Source organism: Pipistrellus hanaki (assembly GCF_964339955.1).
Source record: "Pipistrellus hanaki genome assembly, chromosome: 1".
In the NCBI taxonomy this organism is placed as follows: domain Eukaryota; kingdom Metazoa; phylum Chordata; class Mammalia; order Chiroptera; family Vespertilionidae; genus Pipistrellus; species Pipistrellus hanaki.
Window position 1 is genome coordinate 48,327,450 of NC_140503.1, and position 21,721 is coordinate 48,349,170.

The window sequence follows — 21,721 nt, forward strand, 5'->3', positions numbered from 1 at the left end:
TTTGGTATACTTTTTGTTATATTTTCAGTAATTTTTAAAAAATATATTTTTTAATGATATTTTATAGAGAGGAAGGGAGAGGGATAGAAAGTTAGAAACATCAATGAGAGAAAAACATCGATCAGCTGCAACCAAGGTACATGCCCTTGACCGGAATCGAACCTGGGACCCTTCAGTCCGCAGACCGACGCTCTATCCACTGAGCCAAACCTGTTTCAGCTATTTTCAGTAATTTATTGTTAGAGATAATAACACTATTTTAATGTTAGCATTTATTAGGACTAAACTTATATAAAGATACCATACACTTGATAAAATTGCTGTTGGGCAAGTTGGCTTTTCCCAGAGTTAAAGATAAAAGTTAAATTTTTAGCCACCTATACCATAAAACCTTAATATCCTGTTTACATCTTCCTGGCATTGTGTCTGTGTTCCTCTTTGTTCACCCTAGATTGTTCTCTTACTTTTCTTCTTGCTCACCCATCTCTGCCTTATATTTCCTAACTATGCATTTTATAGAGCTGAGATTATTTGCTGTTTTTATAAGGCCATAAATGGAAAGTGTCTTTTTAAAGTACAATTTTTAGAATGCATTTTCAAAGCTATTTTTTTATATATGCTGATTATTTTTAAAGCTTCTTATAATAACTCATAGGATAGAACAAGGTTTAAACTCACTTAGAAACTTTCTAGATACTTTTTTGTTGTTGATTTCAGAGAGGAAGTTTGAAGGAGAGAGAGAGATAGAAACATCAATGATGAGAGAGAATCATTCATCAGCTGCCTCCTGCATGTCCCCTCACTGGGGACCGAGTCCTGACCAGGAATTGAACTGTGACCTCCTTGTTTAATGCTCAACCACTGCACTGGCTGAGTGACACTTATCTTTTTTTAAAAGAGATTCAAGGGTTCCTTTAATGGAAATTTTGGCCCAAATCTAATTGAGAATGTTATTTGCTTTCATTAAGTGTACCATTACTTCAGTGGTCGGCAAACCGTGGCTCAAGAGCCTCATGTGGCTCGCGAGCCGCAGCTTGCCAACCTCTGCATTACTTAATTGATGTGACTGTGTTTTGGCTATATATTTGAAAAATATAAAAAGAAAAACTAAAAAGATAAATTGCTTTTTTTTAAAAAAAATTAATTTTTATTGTTGAAAGTATTACATAGATCCCCTTTCTCCCCCAGCCATTGCCCTCTGCAACCTCCCTGCCCCCCTGCAAGCCCCCCCCACTCTACCTTCTATGTCCATGGGTTATGCACATACATACATGAGTTCATTATAAATTGCTTTTTGATGCTTTAAATTGTTCTCTTGAATATTTACTAAATATTTATAGGCAAGGTAGATGGTGATCAAAAGAATATGAAAGACATATGTATGCAAATTTATCCTATTTATCCTTTATTATGAATTTATGTACCTAAATAGATCATTTAACTTGAAAAGTCTCAGTTCTGAACTTTCATCTGTTTAAAATCCATATAGTTGTGAAGTAAAACTTTCTAAAGTATTATCTTATTTTACAGGTTCTGAGTGCAAAGGTAGTTACAAATGCTCGAAGTCCTGGGGCCAAGTGCTATGGCATAGTAACTATGTCTTCAAGCACAGAGGTGTCCAGATGTATCGCACATCTTCATCGCACTGAGCTGCATGGACAGTTAATTTCTGTTGAAAAAGTAAGCTTGCCGAAACCGGTTTGGCTCAGTGGTAGAGCGTCGGTCTGCGGACTGAAGGGTCCCAGGTTCGATTCCGGTCAAGGGCATATACCTTGGCTGCGGACACATCCCCGGTAGGGGGTGTGCAAGAGGCAGCTGGTCAATGTTTCTCTCTCATTGACATTTCTAGTTCTCTATCTCTCTCCCTTCCTCTCTGTAAAAAATCAATAAAATATTTTTTTTTAAAAAGAAAAAGTAAGCTTGCCTGTTTATAAAGGGTTATTTTGAGGACTAGTAATTCTCAATTTAAAAGTGTGACACTAGTCGGAAGTAAAATTAAGAATGATTTTTATGCATTCATTTAATAACTTTTATTTATAGTTTTCAAATTTTTGACCATCAACATACTTTTTATAATCATAAAAATGTAACTTTAAAATATAAAGTTGTTTTTTTTTTCTGTTTGAACCTTTCAGGTTAAAGGTGATCCATCTAAGAAAGAATTAAAGAAAGAAAATGATGAAAAGAGTAGTTCAAGAAATTCTGGGGACAAAAAAAACATGAGTGATAGAAGTAGCAAGTAAGGATTTATTTTTTGATAAGTACATTGACTTTTTTGGTATACTGATGCACTAGTTCTCATTCTGTTGTGTTTTTGTGTGGGGTGCTGTGGTCAGGACACAAACTTCTGTCAAAAAAGAAGAGAAAAGGTTGTCTGAGAAATCTGAAAAGAAAGAAAGCAAGGATACAAAGAAAATGGAAGGTAAAGATGAGAAGAATGATAATGGATCAAGTGGCCAAACTTCTGAATTCATTAAAAAAAGTGAAGAAAAGAAGCGAATAAGTATGCTATGTATATCTCTTCTCAGTCTCTTTCTAATTTATTGTACAACTTAATTTTTACAGAGGAAAGGAAAACTTGAAATTAAAACTAGATGAATATTTAAACTTCATTGTTAGGTGTTACTGTTTTAGAAAAGGAGGTCTAATAGGACTAATTGTCTTAATTTTTACTCCTAGAAAATAAAAATGTTTGTCACACTAAGCCTCCTTGATATTAAATCTGGGCTGACTTAATACTATCATAGATTGACAACTATAGTTGAGTTGGGATCTTTTGGTATCACTGAAAATATTTGCATTAGCAGATTGAGCTATTTCTAAACTTTGCATTTATGTTCTCATAAAATAAGTAGGTTTTTTAATTTCATGTATTGGTTTGTGAATATCTAGTTGTCTAAGAATTTAGCATTTTCACATAATATTTTTTAAATGAAATAATTTTTAGACATTTATCTAATATTTATCTAATATTTTTTTCTCTCTTAGGTTCAAAGAGCCCTGGACGTATGGTAATACTAGACCAAACTAAAGGAGATCATTGTAGGCCATCAAGAAGAGGAAAATATGAGAAAGTAAGTCTTTGAAAGGAATGTTGTATATAATTTTACTGTTTACAAAAAAAGATAATTCAGTATCTCTGTAACCTTCCTCTTTAATTAGCTCTGTAATATTTCCATGCTAGAAAATCTAAGAAAAACAGAATGCCATTACTCACTTAAGGTTTTTATTTTTTTATTTTTTCTTATATTTTATTGATTTTTTACAGAGAGGAAGGGAGAGGGATAGAGAGCTAGAAACATCGATGAGAGAGAAACATCGATCAGCTGCCTCTTGCACACCCGCTACTGGGGATGTGCCTGCAACCAAGGTACATGCCCTTGACCGGAATCGAACCTGGGACCTTTCAGTCTGCAGGCCGGCACTCTATCCACTGACCCAAACCGGTTTCGGCGCTCACTTAAGGTTTTTAAATGACCAGCTGAATGTGGGAAACAGTCCAAATTATTTTAACATCTAGTCCTTTTATAATTTTTTCCCCTACAGATTCATGGAAGAAGCAAGGAAAAGGAAAGAGCTAGCCTAGATAAAAGAAGGGACAAAGACTACAGAAGGAAAGACATCTTGCCTTTTGAAAAGATGAAGGAACAAAGACTAAGAGAACATTTAGTTCGTTTTGAAAGATTGCGACAAGCAATGGAACTTCGAAGGTAGAAACAGTCTATTTTACATCTGTCTTTAACTATAAGTACATATTTAATAATATTAGAATTGTATTCCCACAGAAAGCTATTTGCCACTTTTAAGAAATAGAGTAAAACCTAATTATTTCTCAAGTTTGCATGATATTTTACAATTTATAAAGTTACCTTTCCATCTATTGTCTCTGTCTCAGCTGTCCTATAAGGTTATTTATGCCCATTATATAATTGAAAAGTAAAAAGAGGCCCAGAGAGGCTAAATGACTCTTCCAATGCCACATTGCTAATGAGTGGCAGAGTCGGGACTCAGACCCAAGTCTTCTGACTCCAAGTCCAATGCTCTTTCCTCTCCAAAGTTGCTGCCATAAAAGACATGTTTTTTAACGGAAAACTTGATTTTTGAGATAGCATAGTCTCAATGTAAGCTATAGTATTCAAATAGTATGTTGACATTTTAGAAAAAATGTATTACACTTTGGACTAGAGCCCCAGAGGAGGAAGATTTGCCCTGTAAACCTTATTTTGTTCAAGTGCTATCTCTCAAACCAAGAATTCTCTTTAAAAGAATCTGAGAACAAAAAACATTTCTATTTTTGGTGGCAGTATCTTAGCTGTTCACCACGAGTGCCAATTTGCCTTTTTTATATGTTAATTTTTGGATATCACTTAAAATATTCTTGTTAAAGTGTTTTATAATATAAATTTCCAAAAATTAACCTAATTGAGAGATAACTTGGGATTTAACCTATTCATTCACAAGAGTATTAGGAACTACCAGAGATATTTTTATCAATTTAAATAATACTGTTATTGCCATACACTTTACTAAAAGGAAATAATCCTTGCATTACTCAGAACCTTTTTTCCTTTTTTTATGAAGTCCCAATATGCTGAGCTTCCTATTTAGATGATAAGTTGAGAAAAAAAGAGTAGTGGCTACTAGAGCAGCATTCTCAAACTATCTGACTCATAACCCTTTTATATGTAACAAAAAAGTTGCAGTACTCTGTTTACTATTCTGAAATAAAATTGATATATAATGTACCTACCTATATAAATAATTTCCCAGAAAATCAATAATGATACCTTAACTCTAATTTAAAGGAGAAATAAAGTAATTTATAATGAAGCATGTATTCCAGATGTGAATGTTTAGGCATGCCTCTCCAGAAGACCTAATGAAGTAGTCAGATGTTTGTACCCCTCTTTAGACTCAATGAGAATGTGACAGCTACAAATACAGACTGATATTGGTATGTCGTATTGGTGAGTCAAAGACCAGGAGTGGTGTTGACATCATGACTTGGTTTCTGAAGTGGTGAACAACTCTTGGTGAAGTGCTCAAGAGAGTATAATCCCCCCCTTTTTTTGTTGCAGGGAGTTGCATTTCTGGAAATTGTAGTGAATATTAAACCATGTCAAAGCAAACAAGCCAACCTAGCATTTATTAAAAATAAGTTCTAGGCTTGGATTTTTTAAGGTGATTTTTTTGTTTGTTTTGATGACATAAATGTCCATTATGTCATTTGAAAGATATTAGGAGCATTGGACAGTTTTTTTGTTGTATAGGACTATCCTATGCATCATAAGATTGTTAGAATTCTTGGTCCCTACTCAGTTAGTGCTGGTAGCAACTCCATGGTCATTGTAATGATTAAAAATGCCCCTCAGATTTTCATGGGGCCTTGAGAACTAAGTTGCTGGGGGAAGACATACTGAGAGATAAAGTACACTGAGTTCCTTAGAGAGGAAATGGCAAAAACTATTAAAAGTCTGATAGTAAGTTAATCCAGTTCAGCAAACATTTGAGCCATCTATTATGGGCTAATGAATACTCCAAAACAAGCCCTTAAGGGCCTCCATTTTATTACATCCAACATTTGCTGTAACTCATGTTGATTAGTATGACTCCCAAGTCATCAAAATAAGGTAAACCTTGTTTAAGGACAGACTGTATACTATAGAGATTTTTGTCAGAAATAATGTAAGTTGTAGTTTTGTAAATTTATATATGTAGAATATCTCCTTTTTAAAATGTCAATTGATTAATGGGCTATTACTATAGTGGGATTTTTATTTAAGCAGAAATCATCTAAGGCAACTACTGTATAAAATTCAGCTTCTCAGTTGACAGTCTTAATAAATAAGTAATAGTGTTGGGGTCTGTTTAAAGTTTTCTTATTTTGAGTTTTCTTTCCAATTATATTAAAACTACTTAGATTAAGTTGAAGTTTAAAATTGCGATAAAAATCTCGATAAAAATTTCAAATTATAAAACTATTCTCTTTCACACAGTGCTAGCATAATTTAAGTATTTCTAAATACTGATTTTTGTTAGACGAAGAGAGATTGCAGAAAGAGAGCGTCGAGAGCGAGAACGCATTAGAATAATTCGTGAACGGGAAGACCGGGAACGCTTACTCAGAGAGAGAGAGCGCCTAGAAATTGAAAGGCAAAAACTAGAGAGAGAGAGAATGGAACGCGAACGCTTGGAAAGGGAACGCATTCGTATTGAACAGGTGCAGTCAGAAAATCTTTTCATCTTAAATAACTGACCTTTTCCAAACCCTTGTGATTTTTGCCCTAAAATTTGCTTTACTTTGGTAAAGCTTCTATAGAATGAGTTCAGCTAATGAGCATTTAGTAAGTGCCCCTAAAAGTTAACAATGAATTAGGTGTTAGTTAAAAATACATTTAGTAGTTTTAGCCAATTGGTAATAACTCAAACTCTGCAATATCATGGCAGCCTAATAGTCTGAGCATAGGACTCTGAGTCCAGAGTAGTTGTAATCCAGGCTCTGTCACTATCCCAACCTTAGAAAATAACTGTTTCCTTACATATTGTAGTGGGAATGATTTCCCAAGGCTGGAAGGAAATAATGCCTCTCTGCAGAACTGCATCCAGGGTTTTAAGTCCCTGAGTGTCCATTTGCCTTAAGAACTCTATTTCTAATTCCCCGTGGGTGCTTTTCTTTGCATCAAATGATTAAACTAAATCTAACCTTCCCAATTACTTGCCAGCTTTTACCACTCAATCAATCTCTGTTATTTTCAATATTGCAGAATAGTAACTATAGCCTAGATTACTGATTCCTAGAGTCATATTTGTTTATGTATTTGCCCCCAGTGTTTTGCCTAGTGATTGTCTATGATGATTTCTTAATGATAGGATTAAAACAAGGTTGCATATATACTTACCTTATGCTTTCATTTTGCATTGGTTGGTCCTTCTGTGTTGTCTGAAGGAACGTCGTAAGGAAGCTGAACGTATTGCTAGAGAACGAGAGGAACTGAGAAGGCAACAGCAGCAGCTTCGTTATGAACAAGAAAAAAGAAATTCTTTGAAACGCCCACGTGATATAGATCATAGGTAGATGTTTGTTTTTTTCTTTTACAGTTACGCTTGCTGTCTTACTCCTTTCAAGCTAAAACAATCTAGAGAACTAGAAAGTATAGGCAGCCATTCCTAGAATAAAGAGGTCATGATCCACAGAGATGGGAATGATTGCAGTAATGGAGTAGACATAGCGCATTATCAAGTAGGAAAAGTCTCTCTTTCCTAATGCCAAATGTTTTTCCAGTATGATAGAAATACATGTAGGTTTCAGTGGTGGTTCTCAGACCCATTTTTAAAACTTACAGGTTAACAAAAATGGATGCCATAAATTTGGGAAGGCTAAAATATAGATTCTGTTGTGTGTCTGTGTTCATGATTCACAAAAGATTTCAAAAATATAATATAATTATTTAATTTTAATATGAAATCTATGACATTTAGTGGATTGTGTTGAGAAATAGGTGTAATGAGTGAATGATGTTTGGGACTTAACCCTTCTAACCCTTCTAAAATTAAGTATAGCTGAAAAGTTTGTCTACTGCTGGTTAGAATTTTATTACTAGTTCTAACTGGTTTGGCTTAGTGGATAGAGCATTGGCCTACGGACTGAAGGGTCCTGGGTTTGATTCTGGTCAAGGGCATGTGCCCAGGTTAAGGGCTTCTCTAGTAGGGGCCATGCAGGAGGCAGCCAATCAATGGTTTTCTCTCATCATTGATGTTTCCATCTTTCTTTCCCTCTCCCTTCCTCTCTGAAATCAATAAAAATATATTAACAAAACAAGAAACATTAAAAAAAAATTTTACTACTAAAATGGTATACTGAGTATTTACCTCATTTGTCTTTTCCACCTGATAATTTTAAAGAAGACACTTTTTCAACTATTTTCTCTCCTGTGAAATTCCTCTAACACTATATGACTTTACATAATTTAATAATTTGTTGCTAGCTTGTTCTTATAACAGAATGTTTTGTGTTTTGAGTTTATTAACTCTCTGTATCCACAGTTCCTAGCATGTGGTATGTATGACTCCAAGTTAGTGTTGTTTGGTTATTATAATACTAATTTATATAAATTAGTAAATATTTCTCTTCAAGGCGAGATGATCCTTACTGGAGCGAGAATAAAAAATTGGCTCTAGATACTGATGCACGATTTGGCCATGGATCTGACTACTCTCGCCAACAGAACAGATTTAATGACTTTGATCATCGAGAGAGGGGCAGATTTCCTGAGAGTTCATCAGTACAGTCTTCATCTTTTGAAAGGTACATAGATTATATTGAAAATAGTTGTATTTGGTATATGAGCCTTGCTAATGGTAAATTTGGTTCTCAAAATCTATGGTCTTAAAGTATATAGGTCATAACTGAGTGTTCAAAACAAATCGTATGTTTGGTTTTGGTTTTCAGATGAAATAAGCTGTGTATTTGTTTTGTTTTGTTTGCTGTAAGTTGCCTTCACTCCCCGTTTTGTACATTTTGGTGTGAAAACATCTCAAAATATTATAATTCAAGAGTCACAATGACCTAACCAGGAGGCTGTAAGAATTGTGAATGGAACTAGTTTAAAAAAAGAAACAGATCTAAGAACCAAGTTTAGAAGCTACACAGTAGCAAGAGCAAACAAACTGAACCTGTATATTCCATGAAGAATCTGTATTTCCATGGAGTAACATTCCCGTTGGCCAACAGGTCCCAAATTCACACACATGAGGTGTAGGTTTTCTTTCCCTTTCTCTCGTGGGAAAGATACTCAGAAATGACCATGGAAAACATGAATCATTGAAATTTACTTTGTGCACCAACTCCTGAAGAGATAACAGCCACCACTCTAAAATGATTAGACATGCAATGTTTACATGATGACTTTCTACACTTCGAGAAGCCCTCAAAGACTAACCAGCCTATTTATTTTTAGAACCTAAACTTTCTAGCTGCTTCTGTCCTTTGCAGTAAGAGAAAAGGCAGTATACTGCCACACAGGGGTCAACCACAGCTAACTTGTCCAGTCAGGATTTGCTCTAACGGACAGTTCAACTGGTAGACCCATGTCCATGCTTTCTTTATAATGATTTTAGACCAACATTTTTTAAATTTAAATAAGTTCTAGGCTTTGAAAATGTCATGTTTGATACTTTTGCTGATATAAGAAGTCTTCCCTTCAAATGTTGAATTTACTAAAATAATTTGCATAACAGTTATACTCCATGAAAAAGTCATCAATCCAGTTGCAGATTTTTGTTTTCCTTTACCTTATGTTCTGCTGTGTGCTCCTTTCCAAATATAAAAATGCTGCAACATCTTAACTAATAAAGAGAGAATATGCTAATCGAACCTCACGCCAACAAAGATGGTGGCGCCCAGGATGGAATATGCTAATTGACTGTCACGCCCTCAAAAATGGCAGCGCCCAGTCCCCTCAGCCCCTCCACATGCCTGCCTCTGGAGTCCCCCAGTTTCCTCAGCTCGTAGCTGCCCAGGGCCACCCAAGGCTCGGGTACCAGGACCAGCTGAGGCTTACACTGCTGGCAGTGGTAGGTGCAGAGGTGTGATGGGTTATTGCCTTTTCCTGTTCGCTGGGTTGCCTCCTGCCCCTGAGGGCTCCTGGACTTGGAGAAGGGGCAGGCCGGGCTGAGGGACCCCCCCACCCCCTCAAGTGCATGAATTTTCATGCACCGGGCCTCTAGTGACACTAATAAAAGAAAAAGATGCAAAATTGACTGTAGCTTCATGGCGCCCACCAGCAAATCAGAAGCAGGTATGCAAATTAACCCATCTTTGTTGATTAATTTGCATATCCAGGCACCCAGCAGCTAAGGGCGAGACACAGGTGTTTCACACCACCCCAGGAACTCTGGGTCACTGGGCAGGTAGGAAGGTGGAAAGGTTGCTCTGGGCCAGAGCAGAGGCTGTGCTGATAGTCAGGATAAGGATGGCCCATTCGGCACAAATCTTCGTGCTTCGGGTGTCTAGTAAATAATAAAATAGAACAAAAATAGAAATTTAAAAAACCCTTACCTGGCTGGTGAGGCTTGGTTGTGTATAATTCTTTGCACTAAAAGGTTTACCGTTTTGATTCCTAGTCTGGGCACATGTCTGGGTTGCAGGCTCGATCCCCAGTCAGGGCATGCAGAAGGCAATCAATCAATGTTTCTCTCCCTCTCGCTCTCTTTCTAAAAAAACAAAATCTTAAAAAACAAACAAACAAAACACCCACAAACATAAAATAATCCCATTTATTCATGAGTTTTATGAACTGTCCAAATAATGCCTGTGAATGGCAGTAACTTTTCTCAGTCATTCAAATTGCTCATGTTTTATAATACAGAATTTACAAGGGACAGCTAAAGAGGATTGTAATACGAAGAAAATTAAGAGGTAAAAAAAAAAAAAAAAAGAAAAAGAAAGAAAGAAAATTAAGAGGTAGCCAAGAAAAAACAACTAATCAACTAAAAATTGCCATAATAACCCAGGTTTAAACAAAGAATAAATTTGTATCTTGGATAACATAAAACTTCAATATAACATCACAATTTATACTAGATGACTTTACTAGTATATGAATTAATACACTAGGTTTATTTCTTCTACCGTAGCTGCAAATATATATTAAACAATTATTTCATCACTCATTTCTCTTTCCCCTAGTGGTGGCAATTAAAATTGAGTAACTGTATTTAGCACTCATTAATTTAGAAAATATAAAACGGCTTTAGGAAAATAGAGACAGTAGATTCACTTTCATATACCACTGGTTGGAGTGAAGTCTCCTTTAGAGGATACTGGTGAACAGAACATTTTTTCTGGTCTGAGTTACTGTTTTCTGGGCTTAATCTCAAACAAGTAACTCCCAAATCTTCTGTAGGCCCAGATTATTTTGGCAAAACTCTCCAGCTCCCAGTACATAGCACAGCAATTTCTTCTGTTCAGTTTTGTTCCTGGGAATATGATCAGTATTGAAAATTTGCTTGATAGGCCACCATAACAAGGTTAAGTAGATTGGCTTTATCTTATTTTTTTTTTAATCCAAAATGTGTTTATTGGCATGGTTTCCCACTCATCTTGATTTGATGTGCTTTTAGTGCTGCTTCCTTCTGAAGGAGCATCCTTCTGTAAGCCTTGCTTTTCCTCCTGTTGGCTGACAGAGAACAGTAGAGCAACCAATACACATGGCTAAAGACAGTAGTGATTTTTAGCAGGTTGGGCATTTTATATCCGTGAAGTAGGAATTAGGGCTCTGCACCAGGTGTTTCTTCTTGTGTTTCTCTTCTCTTCTGGAGAGGGATGGAGGAGATCCTTAGCAAAAGGAATATTGTTGTGGGGGGGTCGTCATGACCGGAAAGGGTTGGCTTTATCTTCTTAACCTTTAAAACTAAGTGGGAGTACTGTTAGCTTTGGGCGTGCCTCAATTGTTAAGAGCAGTGAAACATCCTTCAGGTTGGTAGTGCCTTAAATGTTAGATGTAATCCCTCCTTGATGCTAAAAAACCAACCTTCATGCCAGACATTTACCTCAGCTTGAGAGATTATGAGTTGTTATCTAAATTAAAGCCTAAGTGACTGTTACAACCAAACACCTGGAACGACCAGTCGCTATGATGCACACTGACCACCAGGGGGCAGGCGCTCAATGAAGGAGCTGCCCCCTGGTGGTCATTGGGCTCCCACAGCAGGAGTGCAGCTCCGCCAGAAGCCAGGCTCTCGGCTAGTGAGCACAGCGGCGGCGGTGGGAGCCTCTCCTGCCCCTGAGGCAGTGCTCCCAGGTGGGGTGGCAGGTGCAGCGGGCCTGGGATGAGCAGTGTGGAGCTGTGCCCAGCCCCGGTGGGGTTCCTCTCCGGCCACCTGCCACTTTGGCACTGCTACATCCCTCTGGCCGAAACCTGGTAGTCCGACATCCCCCGAGGGGTCCAGGATTGCGGGAGGGTGCAGGCCAGGCTGAGGGACCCCATCCGTGCACGAATCTGTGTACCAGGCCTCTAGTAATCAATAATATTGGATATTTTGGTGGCTTTTCCTTAAGTTAATTTTTACAGAAGATATAATTATTGTGAGTTATGTAAATAAAGTTAAGAAGAATAAGGCCAAGTAAGTCCTTCTGAGGATCTATGTTCTTTGTTTTGGATAAACAATAGGCGAGAACGCTTTGTTGGTCAAAGTGATGGGAAAAAAGCACGTCCTACTGCACGAAGAGAAGATCTAGGTTTTGAAAGGTATCCCAAAAATTTCAGTGATTCCAGAAGAAATGAGCCTCCACCACCAAGAAACGAACTTAGAGAAACAGACAGGCGTGAAGTACGAGGGGAGCGAGAAGAGAGGAGAACTGTGATCATTCACGACAGGCCTGATATCACTCACCCGAGACATCCTCGAGAAGCAGGGCACACTCCCTCTAGGACCTCCACCTGGAAAAGTGAAGGAAGCCTGTCCAGTGACAAACGGGAAGCAAGGTATCCGTGTGGTTTGTAATGCCTCTAAATGGCACATATTGCATTTGGGTTAAAAGAAATAATAGAATTTTGATCGCATACCTTTTGGGATTTATTTAACAGAGTTGAAAGGCCAGAGCGATCTGGGAGAGAAGTGTCAGGACACAGTGTAAGAGGGGCCCCACCCGGGAGTCGCAGTAATGCTTCCAGCTATGGCAGCAGAGAAGGAGAAAGGGTCATTACAGACCGGGGAAGTGGAGCACAGGTAAGTGCTTATAAAGGTTTATGCTCAACTCTTCAGGAATCACGTTAGAGGACTTAGCATTTTGATGTGACCTAGACTGGTTGATTAGAATGACTGGGAAACCAGTTTCCTGTAAAAAATCAGTTTTTCATATTTTACCGTCAAGTTGGTCCAAAGGTTGTGGGTTATTGTTAAGCTGATTAACATATTTTACGGTCACTAGTTGAACATCAGTAATTCAAAGAAGTTGGATAGTAACCCTGAAATTCTTGTTCATTTTGTTGTTGTTATTAATCCTCCCCTGAGGATATTTTTTCTGTTAATTTTTAGAGAGAGTGGAAGGGAGGGGTGGAGAGAGAAACATCTGTATGAGAGAGGCCCATTGATTACCTCCTATACACACCCCTACTGGGCAACTGAGGTATGTGCCCTTTTAAAAAAAATTTTTTATTTAAGAAGATACTCATGTTTATTATCTGATTTATATTTGATAAAGCAAAGGTAGGTGCAACAAAGAGCTATTTGACAAAGTCAAACCCCAGATATCGAACAACAGTATGTCCCTGGCTGCCTTAGAGGGCACTTTGGCACTTCCAGGTAGCTGTGCTCCACGATGCAAACCACATCGTAGACACTACGGCGCCACACTTGGAGTATAGGCCTGCAGGCACCCAGTGAGGTGTGTGCCCTTGGTCAGGAATCGAACCCACAACCTTCAGTCCTCAGCCAACACTCTAATCACTGAGCAAACCGGCCAGGGCTTTTAGGGGCTTTTGTTACTAGAAAAAAATTTAATCCCTTGGCATTCTTGCTAATACCACTTTATACTTTCTGTTTTATTTAGAGCACTTATGACATAAATTTGGGCCTGGAGTCATTATAAGCTTTACTGTTACTAATAAGCAGAAATATTCAGTAGATCAGTTCATTGAGCTGTTTACCTGTAAACCTTAAGACTGGGTACATAATCTGATATCCTGCTGTATTTAGAGTGAAACTAAGGCAGTATCATAGACTAGCCCTCTGCATTTAGATATTCCCTTAGGAAAGATGTCCTGGGAGAGATCCTATTCCTCCCTCGAAAATTCTATTTTTCATAAATAAGTTGTTTGACCAGTGTTCTCTTTAGTTTCTTTAAAACAGGTCTATTTCCCTCAGTTTGACTCCTCTTTTCTCAGCTCCTAGGTTCTGTGGCTTTTGTTTCTTTGTGTTCAGTATTCTGTTTTTTTATAGTCATGAATATAAGACATTGTCAGAGCCATAGGACTAATTAGTACTCTATAAAATAAGATGGCAACTCCTATTTTTTTGTGCTGTTCTCATGTTGATCATATACCCTGATTTGTCTCTCACTATACTTTCTTACATATAGAGAGACCCAGGCATTATATAGAGATCCAGAAATATTCAGCATTCACAAAGTACCTGGGTGCTAGAAAGCATAGAAATGGAAATTACAGTGCTGCATCATTTTCCCCTACCCTACCCTAAGTAGCTTCTCAATGCAAAATAGATGGAAACCCTTTATATTTGTTGTTGTATTATTATTAATTCTTTTCTCAGACATCTTACTAATTTGCTTCTGACATTAAAAGCACACTAGAGTCCTGGCAGGTAGCTCAGTTGGCTAGAGCAGTGGTCCGAAAACTGCAGCTCACAAGCTGCGGTTTGCCACGACCACTGGGCTAGAGCATCATCTCAGCACACCAAGGTTGCAGGTTTGATCCCTGGTCAGGCGCATAACAAGTAGCGTCCAGTGAGTACATAAATAAGTAGAACAACAAACCAATGTTTCTCTCTCTCTAAAATCAATAATAAAAATTAAGAATAAATAAATAAAAGCATACTAACACAAGTAAATTGGTGTGAGGCTGAGCGTGTCATGACTTCTCTTTTAATATGGTTTTTAGCACTACCCTGAAGAACGACGTGTGGTTGAACGCCATGGACGGGATGCAAGCGGACCAAGAAAAGAGTGGCATGGCCCACCTTCTCAGGGGCCTGGCTATCATGATGCAAGGCGAATGGGTGATGGCCGGTCAGGGGCAAACATGATAACCCAACATACAAGGTAAGTAAGTAATTAGTTAAGAATTTTCTGCCAGCACACATCCATATCTTTATCCTTTCCTTAAAGATCATGATAGTTTCTGAGAGGTTGGATAACAACACCCCTAAACCTACCCAAATATTCCCCATATTAACTAAAAATCTCCAAGAGATTTTATGAAGGGCAACTGATGTTAATTTTTGCGTTTTATATTCCTCATGATAAGTTAATTGATTGGCATTCTGGCATATTGATCTAGATACACACCTGAATGTATGTCAGAATCTGGTAGATAATGAACATTAATTTTAAGTTGGAACCATCTTCTTATTCACTACATGTCATTCCTAAAATTCCTAGAAAGGAAGAAGAAAACTGAAAATCTGTTCTGCTTCCTCCCTTTTAAAGTAACCCTAGCAAAACTGGTGGACATTTAACCCACAGCCTGTTCGTAGGCTAAGAGGCAAGCTTTATTTTGTTTTCACACCAACACCCATAGGGCCCTTCAGCAGGCAAGTCTTTGGCCTCTTCCTCTTTTGCATGCTCTTCTTTCTTTCCCATTGACCGGTCTTAGAAGACATATTAGGTTGGCTTACTAACTCAAGTTACCACTATTCTATTGGGTGCATCTACCATCAAATTTAAGTGTTTATTTCTTCTTGCGTCTGCACAGCCTCATCACTCATTCTGTCTGGTTTTTGAAGATTACCAGTGCCTTCGTTTCTTTCTTTCTTTTTTTTTTTTTTTTTAATGCTTTTTTTCATGATTGACATTTTTAAAAATATATATATATATTTTATTGATTTTTCACAGAGAGGAAGGGAGAGGGACAGATAGAAACATCAATGAGAGAGAAACATCGACCCAGCTGCCTCTTGCACACCCCCAACTGGGGATGTGCCCGCAACCCATGTACATGCCCTTGACTGGAATCGAACCTGGGACCCCTCAGTCTGTAAGCTGACTCTATCCACTGAGCCAAACCGGTTTCGGCTGCCCTCGTTTCTTTTTATTTTCTTTCTTTTTTCTTTTCTTTTTTTTTTTTTTTTTTTTTTTTCATTTTAATTTCTTTATTGGTTAAGGTATTACATATTTGTCTTCATCCCATTACCTTCCCAACCCCCCCCCCACCACCACCACACACACACACACACACAAACACACTCATGCCCTCCCCCCCCTATTATCTGTCTCCACTTGTTAGGCATATATGCATGCATGCATGCATGCATACAAGTCCTTTGGTTGATCTGTTCCACTTACTCCCATACGCCTGCCTTCCCTCTGAGGTTTGACAGTCTGATTGATGCTTCCCTGTCTCTGGATCCGTTTTTGATCATTAGTTTATATTGTTCATTATTTCCCATGAATGAGTGAGATCATGTGATATTTATCTTTCTCTGATTGGCTTATTTCACTTAGCATAATGCTCTCCAGTTCCATCCTTGTTGTTGGGAATAGTAGGAATTCCTTCTTTTTTAGTGCAGCGTGGTATTCCATTGTGTAGATATACCACAGTTTTTTAATCCACTAATCTGCTGATGGGCACCTAGGCTGTTTCCAAATCCTAGCTATTGTAAATTGTGCTGCTATGAACATAGGGGTGCATATATTCTTTCTGATTGATATTTCTAGCTTTTTGGGATATATTCCTAGGAGTGGGATTACTGGGTCAAATGGGAATTCCATTTTCAGTTTTTTGAGGAAGCTCCATACTGTTCTCCACAGTGGTGCACCAGACTGCATTCCCACCAGCAGTGCACGAGGGTTTCTTTTTCTCCGCATCCTCGCCAGCACTTGTCGTTTGTTGGTTTGTTGATGATAGCCATTCTGACAGGTGTGAAATGGTACCACATTGTTGTTTTGATTTGCATCTTTCAGATAATTAGTTACTTTGAGCATGTTTTCATATGTCTCTTGGCCTTTCTTTCTTCTTTTGAAAAGTTTCCATTTAGGTCATTGCCCATTTCTGGATTGGATTGTTTATCTTCCTATTGTTGAGTTGTATGAGTTCCCTGAAGATGTTGGAGATTAAACCCTTCTCAGTGATAACATTTGCAAATATGTTCTCCCATGAAATGGTCTTTCTTGTTATTTTGTTGATGGCTTCTTTTGTTGTGCAAAAGCTTTTTATTTTGATATAGTCCCATTTGTTTATTTTCACTTTATTCTTTATTGCCCTAGGAGCATTAATAGTGAAGAAGTTACTTTGGCATATGTCTGAAATTTTGCTGCCTGTGAATTCCTCTAGTATTTTTTTATGGTTTCCTGTCTTAGGTTTAAGTCCTTTATCCATTTTTAGTTTATTTTTGTGTATGGTGTAAGTTGGTGATCTAGTTTCATTTTTTGCATGTATCTGTCCAATTTTCCCAATATCATTTATTGAAGAGACTGTCTTGATTCCATTGTATGTTCATGCCTCCTTTGTCGAATATTAATTGAGCTTAGTTTGTGTCGATTTCTGGGTTCTTTATTCTTTTTTATTATTATTAAATTATTATCTGTGTACATATCTTACCATTCCCCCCCTTCCATTCATGTCCTCCCTCCCCAGAGTTTTGTGTCCATTGGTTGTACTTACATGCATGTATACAAGTCCTTTGGTTGATGTATTATCTCCCCCAGATCTCCCTACCCTCCCCACTGTAATTTGACAGTCTGCTTGTTGCTTTACTGTCTCTATATCTATCTTTTGGTTCACAGTTTATAATGTTATTTATTATCCATAAATGAGTGAGGTCATGTGGTGTTTCTCTTTCATTGACTGGCTTATTTCACTCAGCGTGATGTTCTCCAATTCCATCCATGTTGCTGCAAATGATGAGAATTTCTTCTTTTTTATGTTAGCATCGTATTCCATTGTGTAGATGTACCATAGTTTTTTGATCCAATCATCTGCTGACGGGCACCTAGGCTGTTTCCAAATTCTAGCTATTGTAGATTGTGCTGCTATGAACATAGGGGTGCATATATCCTTTCTGATTGGTGTTTCTAGTTTCTTGGGATATATTCCTAGGAGTGGGATTACTGGGTCAAATGGGAGTTCCATTTTCAGTTTTTTGAGGAAGCTCCATACTGTTCTCCACAGTGGTTGCACCAGTCTGCATTCCCACCTCCTACAGTGCACGAGGGTTCCTTTTTCTCCGCAACCTCGCCAACACTTGTTGTTTGTTGATTTGTTGATGTTGGCCATTCTGACAGGTGTGAGATGGTACTGCATTGTTGTTTTGTTTGCATCTCTCAGATAATTAGTGACTTTGAGCATGTTTTCATGTGCCTTTTGGCCTTCCTTCTGTCTTCTTTTGAAAATATTCTATTTAGGTCCATTGCCCATTTTTTAATTGGATCATTCATCTTCCTTTTTTTAGTTGTATAAGCTGTCTGTAGATGTTGCCTTCGTTTCTTGATAAATATAGAGTCCTTTATTTATTATCTTAGGTCTTAGGCACTATTTCTCACTACTGCTTGCTTGTGTGTGTGTGTGTTTAAAACACTCCAATGCATCATAATTTCCTTTCTACCTTTTTGATCCATTTTGCTGGCTTCTTCAAATGGAGTTCTATATTGTGATCTCCATGTAAATGGCCTGGTGTTTCCATAAATTCAAGGTCACATCCAACTCATTCTTCTCCAGTTTCAAACCTTCATGTCCCAGTTATTGCCTCTAGCTTTTTTTAATTTACCAGTGCCAAATTAATCGATCTCATTCACCCAGACTGGAAAACCATGGGCCTCATCTTTGTCTGTCTTCATTCCTAGTATATATTTCTAAGTATGGTTTAGTTTTTTTTGTGTGTGTGTGTGTGTTTTTAAAATATATTTTATTGATTTTTGTACAGAGAGGAAGGAAGAGAGATAGAGAGTTAGAAACATCAATGAGAAAGAGTCATCGATCAGCTGCCTCTTCTCTTGCACACCCCCTACTGGGGACATGCCCGCAACCAAGGTACATGCCCTTTTACAGAGAGGAAGGGAGAGAGATAGAGAGTTAGAAACATCAATGAGAGAGAGTCATCGATCAGCTGCCTCTTGCACACCCCCTACTGGGGATGTGCCTGCAACCAAGGTACATGCCCTTGACCGGAATCGAACTCGGGACCTTTCAGTCCCCAAGCCAACGCTCTAACCATTGAGTCAAACCGGTTTCGGCTGGTTTAGTTTTTAAAAAACATTTGTAACAGCTATGCTTTCTTCCTCATTTCAGCTTCTATTCGATATTCCCAAATTAGTCTTTTTTCTGCTCCATTATTCACACTTTCTAAATTTAACCACTGGAACTTTTTTATATTTTTTATATTTTTAATATATGGTGTGTGTTTTTTCTTTTTTAATTTTATGGAAAGAAAGGGAGAGGGAGAGAGAGATAAAAATATTAATAATGAGAGAGAATCATTAATATGCTGCCTCCTGCATGCCCCCTACTGGAGATCAAATTGGTTATCTGGGCATATGCCCCAACTGGGAATCGAACCCAGGACCTCCTGGTTCGTGGGTTGATGCTTAACCGCTGAGCCACGCCTGCTGGGTTGGAACTGTTGTTATACCATCTACTTGCTTCAGAATCACAAACAGCTTCTCCAGGTCACAGGAGCTAATCCATATTTCCTCAGCCTGGCAGTCAGACCTTTCTATAAATGGGTTTTATTCTACTTAATAAAACCCATTTCACTGTGGGTATTTATCTCCCGTATTTTAGGGTTTTTTGGTGGGTCTTTTTCACACACACACACACACACACACACACACATATGAAATGTATATAATGTATATATATATATGAAATATATATAATGTGTGTATGTATGTGCATATATATATATATATATATAAAATGTTCTCTATGCCAGAGGTTCAACTTCCTACTTGATGATGATTTGGTGACCACACCTTGGGAACCACTGCTACAGTTACTCATGTGTATTCCCTTAAATGGCTTTCTGTGAGGCAAGTTCAACTACCAAATTCAAACTCTCCCCCGCCGTTTATTAGCTCTCTGCTCTTGCACACGTTACTTAGCCTCCAGATGTCAGTTTCTTCATCAGTAAAGTGGGATGAGTAATGGTACTTAACCTCATAGGACTATTGAAAACAGAACTTACTTAATTGGGTAAAGTACAAAGAATAGTGCATGGTAAATTATAAGCACTTTGTAGGTATTAACTGTAATTATTTGTCCTTTTGTTCTCTGACTTTTTTTTTTTCTTTATATCTTTTTCAGTAACGCCTCCCCAATTAATAGAATTGTGCAAATCGGTGGCAATTCCATACCAAGAGGAAGTAGCTCTGGATTTAAGCCATTTAAAGGCGGGCCTCCACGACGATTCTGAAAATTAGCTCTCTGCCATGGTTTCAAAATAATTTATTGAAATCTCCAGTAAACTTTATTTGACTACTTACAAAGAGGACCTCTGACTTGCTTGAGAGTTCTGTCAGACTTTTCTTTATTCTCCTTTTTTAAAATTTACCATGATTGCTTTTCTCAATTTTGGAGAAGTTGTTTAAATAGTTCTGTTGTAACTTTTAATAGTTTTGTGTATCATTCAACTTTTTTTTCTTGTAGCACCGAGACACATTGGAAAAGATTGGAATCAAAACCATTTTGTTTAATACCGTGTGAATAGAAAGGGTAGCTTGCAGCTGTGTGGTGGTAGTTTCATTTGCAGCCTGGCTCTGTATCAGGCTATAGAGTTACATGTCACCAAGCATTGTCAGCCTCCATTTTGAAGGCTGTATAAGCTAAAAAGGTCTGCTGTCTAATTTTTAGAGAATACGATTGTTCCTTGCATTTCTGAGTATTATGTAACCTATTTTTTGCAGAAGGTACTGTTACATGAAGTACATCTGTGTATCCTGGTTGTAAAGAATGTACTCTTTTTGAAATAAAGCTTCATATTCTGTATAGTTGCTAAAGCGTTGAGAACCTTTTTAATTGTAAAGGGGAACCTGAGAACCGAGTTTCAGTTTAGTAAAGCAACATACTTGTTCAGGTTTGCATGGAATGAGACCAAATAGATTAATGAAACCTTGGCTATGAGGTTTGTTTCACTGAGGTTCTTAGAATGAGTTGTGCAGGTAAGTGCACTTTTAGGTAATCTGTTCTGTTTGATGGATAAATTCCAACTATGGGAATTATGTGGGTATTAATGTTTCCATGTTCCCAACCATGTTGAGAAGTGGAAAAAAACCAGGTTCTAGATGGGTGAATCAGTTGGGTTTTGTAAATACTTGTATGTGCAAAGGCAATGTTGTCTTTTTGTAAAAATAAAAGTCCACACCTGGAAGTGTATGTGTCTTTGTTTCCAGCTTTATAGGCATTAACCCTCCAGTCCTCTCTGGAGTTAAACCCAAAGTAATTGGCAAGGTTTAGAGCTATAAAGGCAGTCTTTTGGTCTTTGTTCCTGGGACTAAGTCTAAGTTTGACTTCACCTCAGTAGCTGGACAGTACAGTCTTTGAGGTGTTAGAGACTCATCCACTAATCTTAGGGCGTTTTTGTGTGTGTGTATGTGTGATTTTTTTTTTTTTTTTTTTAAGGCATCTTTTCTAAGAAGCCCTTGAAGGTAAATTCTGAAGACCATCTCTTGAAGAATCCCATATACCTTTATGTAAATCAGTGATACATAATCCATATGTCTAGGTTCTTGGTAAGTTAAGCGATCCTGTATGTTCATACACAGTAAAAGATGGAAGTTCAGCTATCCAAGTTCAAATTCTTCCTCCACCATTTATTGGTTCTGTGATCTTGCACAAGTTGCTTACCCTCCAGATCTCAGGTCTGAGGTCACCTTTTTATTTGAAGAGGAGTCTTTATTCAGGTTCTTAGGAATGTTACTGTGTGGATGTGGTCATGCCCATGAGATGGCTCAGACTTCTGAGTGCTGTGGGCAACCACCACACCCTGGGCTTTGGCCCTTTGGAGAACGGGCACTTTGTGTATTGATCTGGATCTCATAGAGCCTGTGCTG

The 21,721-nt window shown here is 37.8% G+C and overlaps 1 protein-coding gene and 1 pseudogene across 10 annotated transcripts in view; one reads left to right on the plus strand and one right to left on the minus strand.

Annotated features, from left to right (window-relative positions):
* The window catches only part of SLTM (SAFB like transcription modulator), a 57,869-nt gene extending 37,207 nt beyond the window's left edge, over window positions 1-20,662 (plus strand). For 8 of the 9 annotated variants that reach the window (XM_084871409.1, XM_084871411.1, XM_084871408.1 and 5 more), the window contains 12 exons: window positions 1,531-1,680; window positions 2,136-2,239; window positions 2,337-2,503; window positions 2,989-3,074; window positions 3,547-3,710; window positions 6,040-6,220; window positions 6,947-7,071; window positions 8,135-8,305; window positions 12,171-12,485; window positions 12,588-12,729; window positions 14,619-14,779; window positions 19,977-20,662. In XM_084871409.1, coding sequence (XP_084727535.1) covers window positions 1,531-1,680; window positions 2,136-2,239; window positions 2,337-2,503; window positions 2,989-3,074; window positions 3,547-3,710; window positions 6,040-6,220; window positions 6,947-7,071; window positions 8,135-8,305; window positions 12,171-12,485; window positions 12,588-12,729; window positions 14,619-14,779; window positions 19,977-20,085 — 1,875 coding nt within the window. In that variant the 3' untranslated portion in view covers window positions 20,086-20,662. The remainder of the gene's footprint in view (window positions 1-1,530; window positions 1,681-2,135; window positions 2,240-2,336; window positions 2,504-2,988; window positions 3,075-3,546; window positions 3,711-6,039; window positions 6,221-6,946; window positions 7,072-8,134; window positions 8,306-12,170; window positions 12,486-12,587; window positions 12,730-14,618; window positions 14,780-19,976) is intronic. The other variant, XM_084871412.1, reaches the window with a different exon arrangement.
* Window positions 11,044-11,933, minus strand: LOC311611912 (small ribosomal subunit protein eS27-like; annotated as a pseudogene). Its single transcript has 2 exons — window positions 11,919-11,933; window positions 11,044-11,335 (listed from the first exon to the last, which is right to left on the minus strand). The product of its transcript is annotated as a small ribosomal subunit protein eS27-like (transcript).
* Window positions 20,663-21,721: the final 1,059 nt, after the last annotated feature.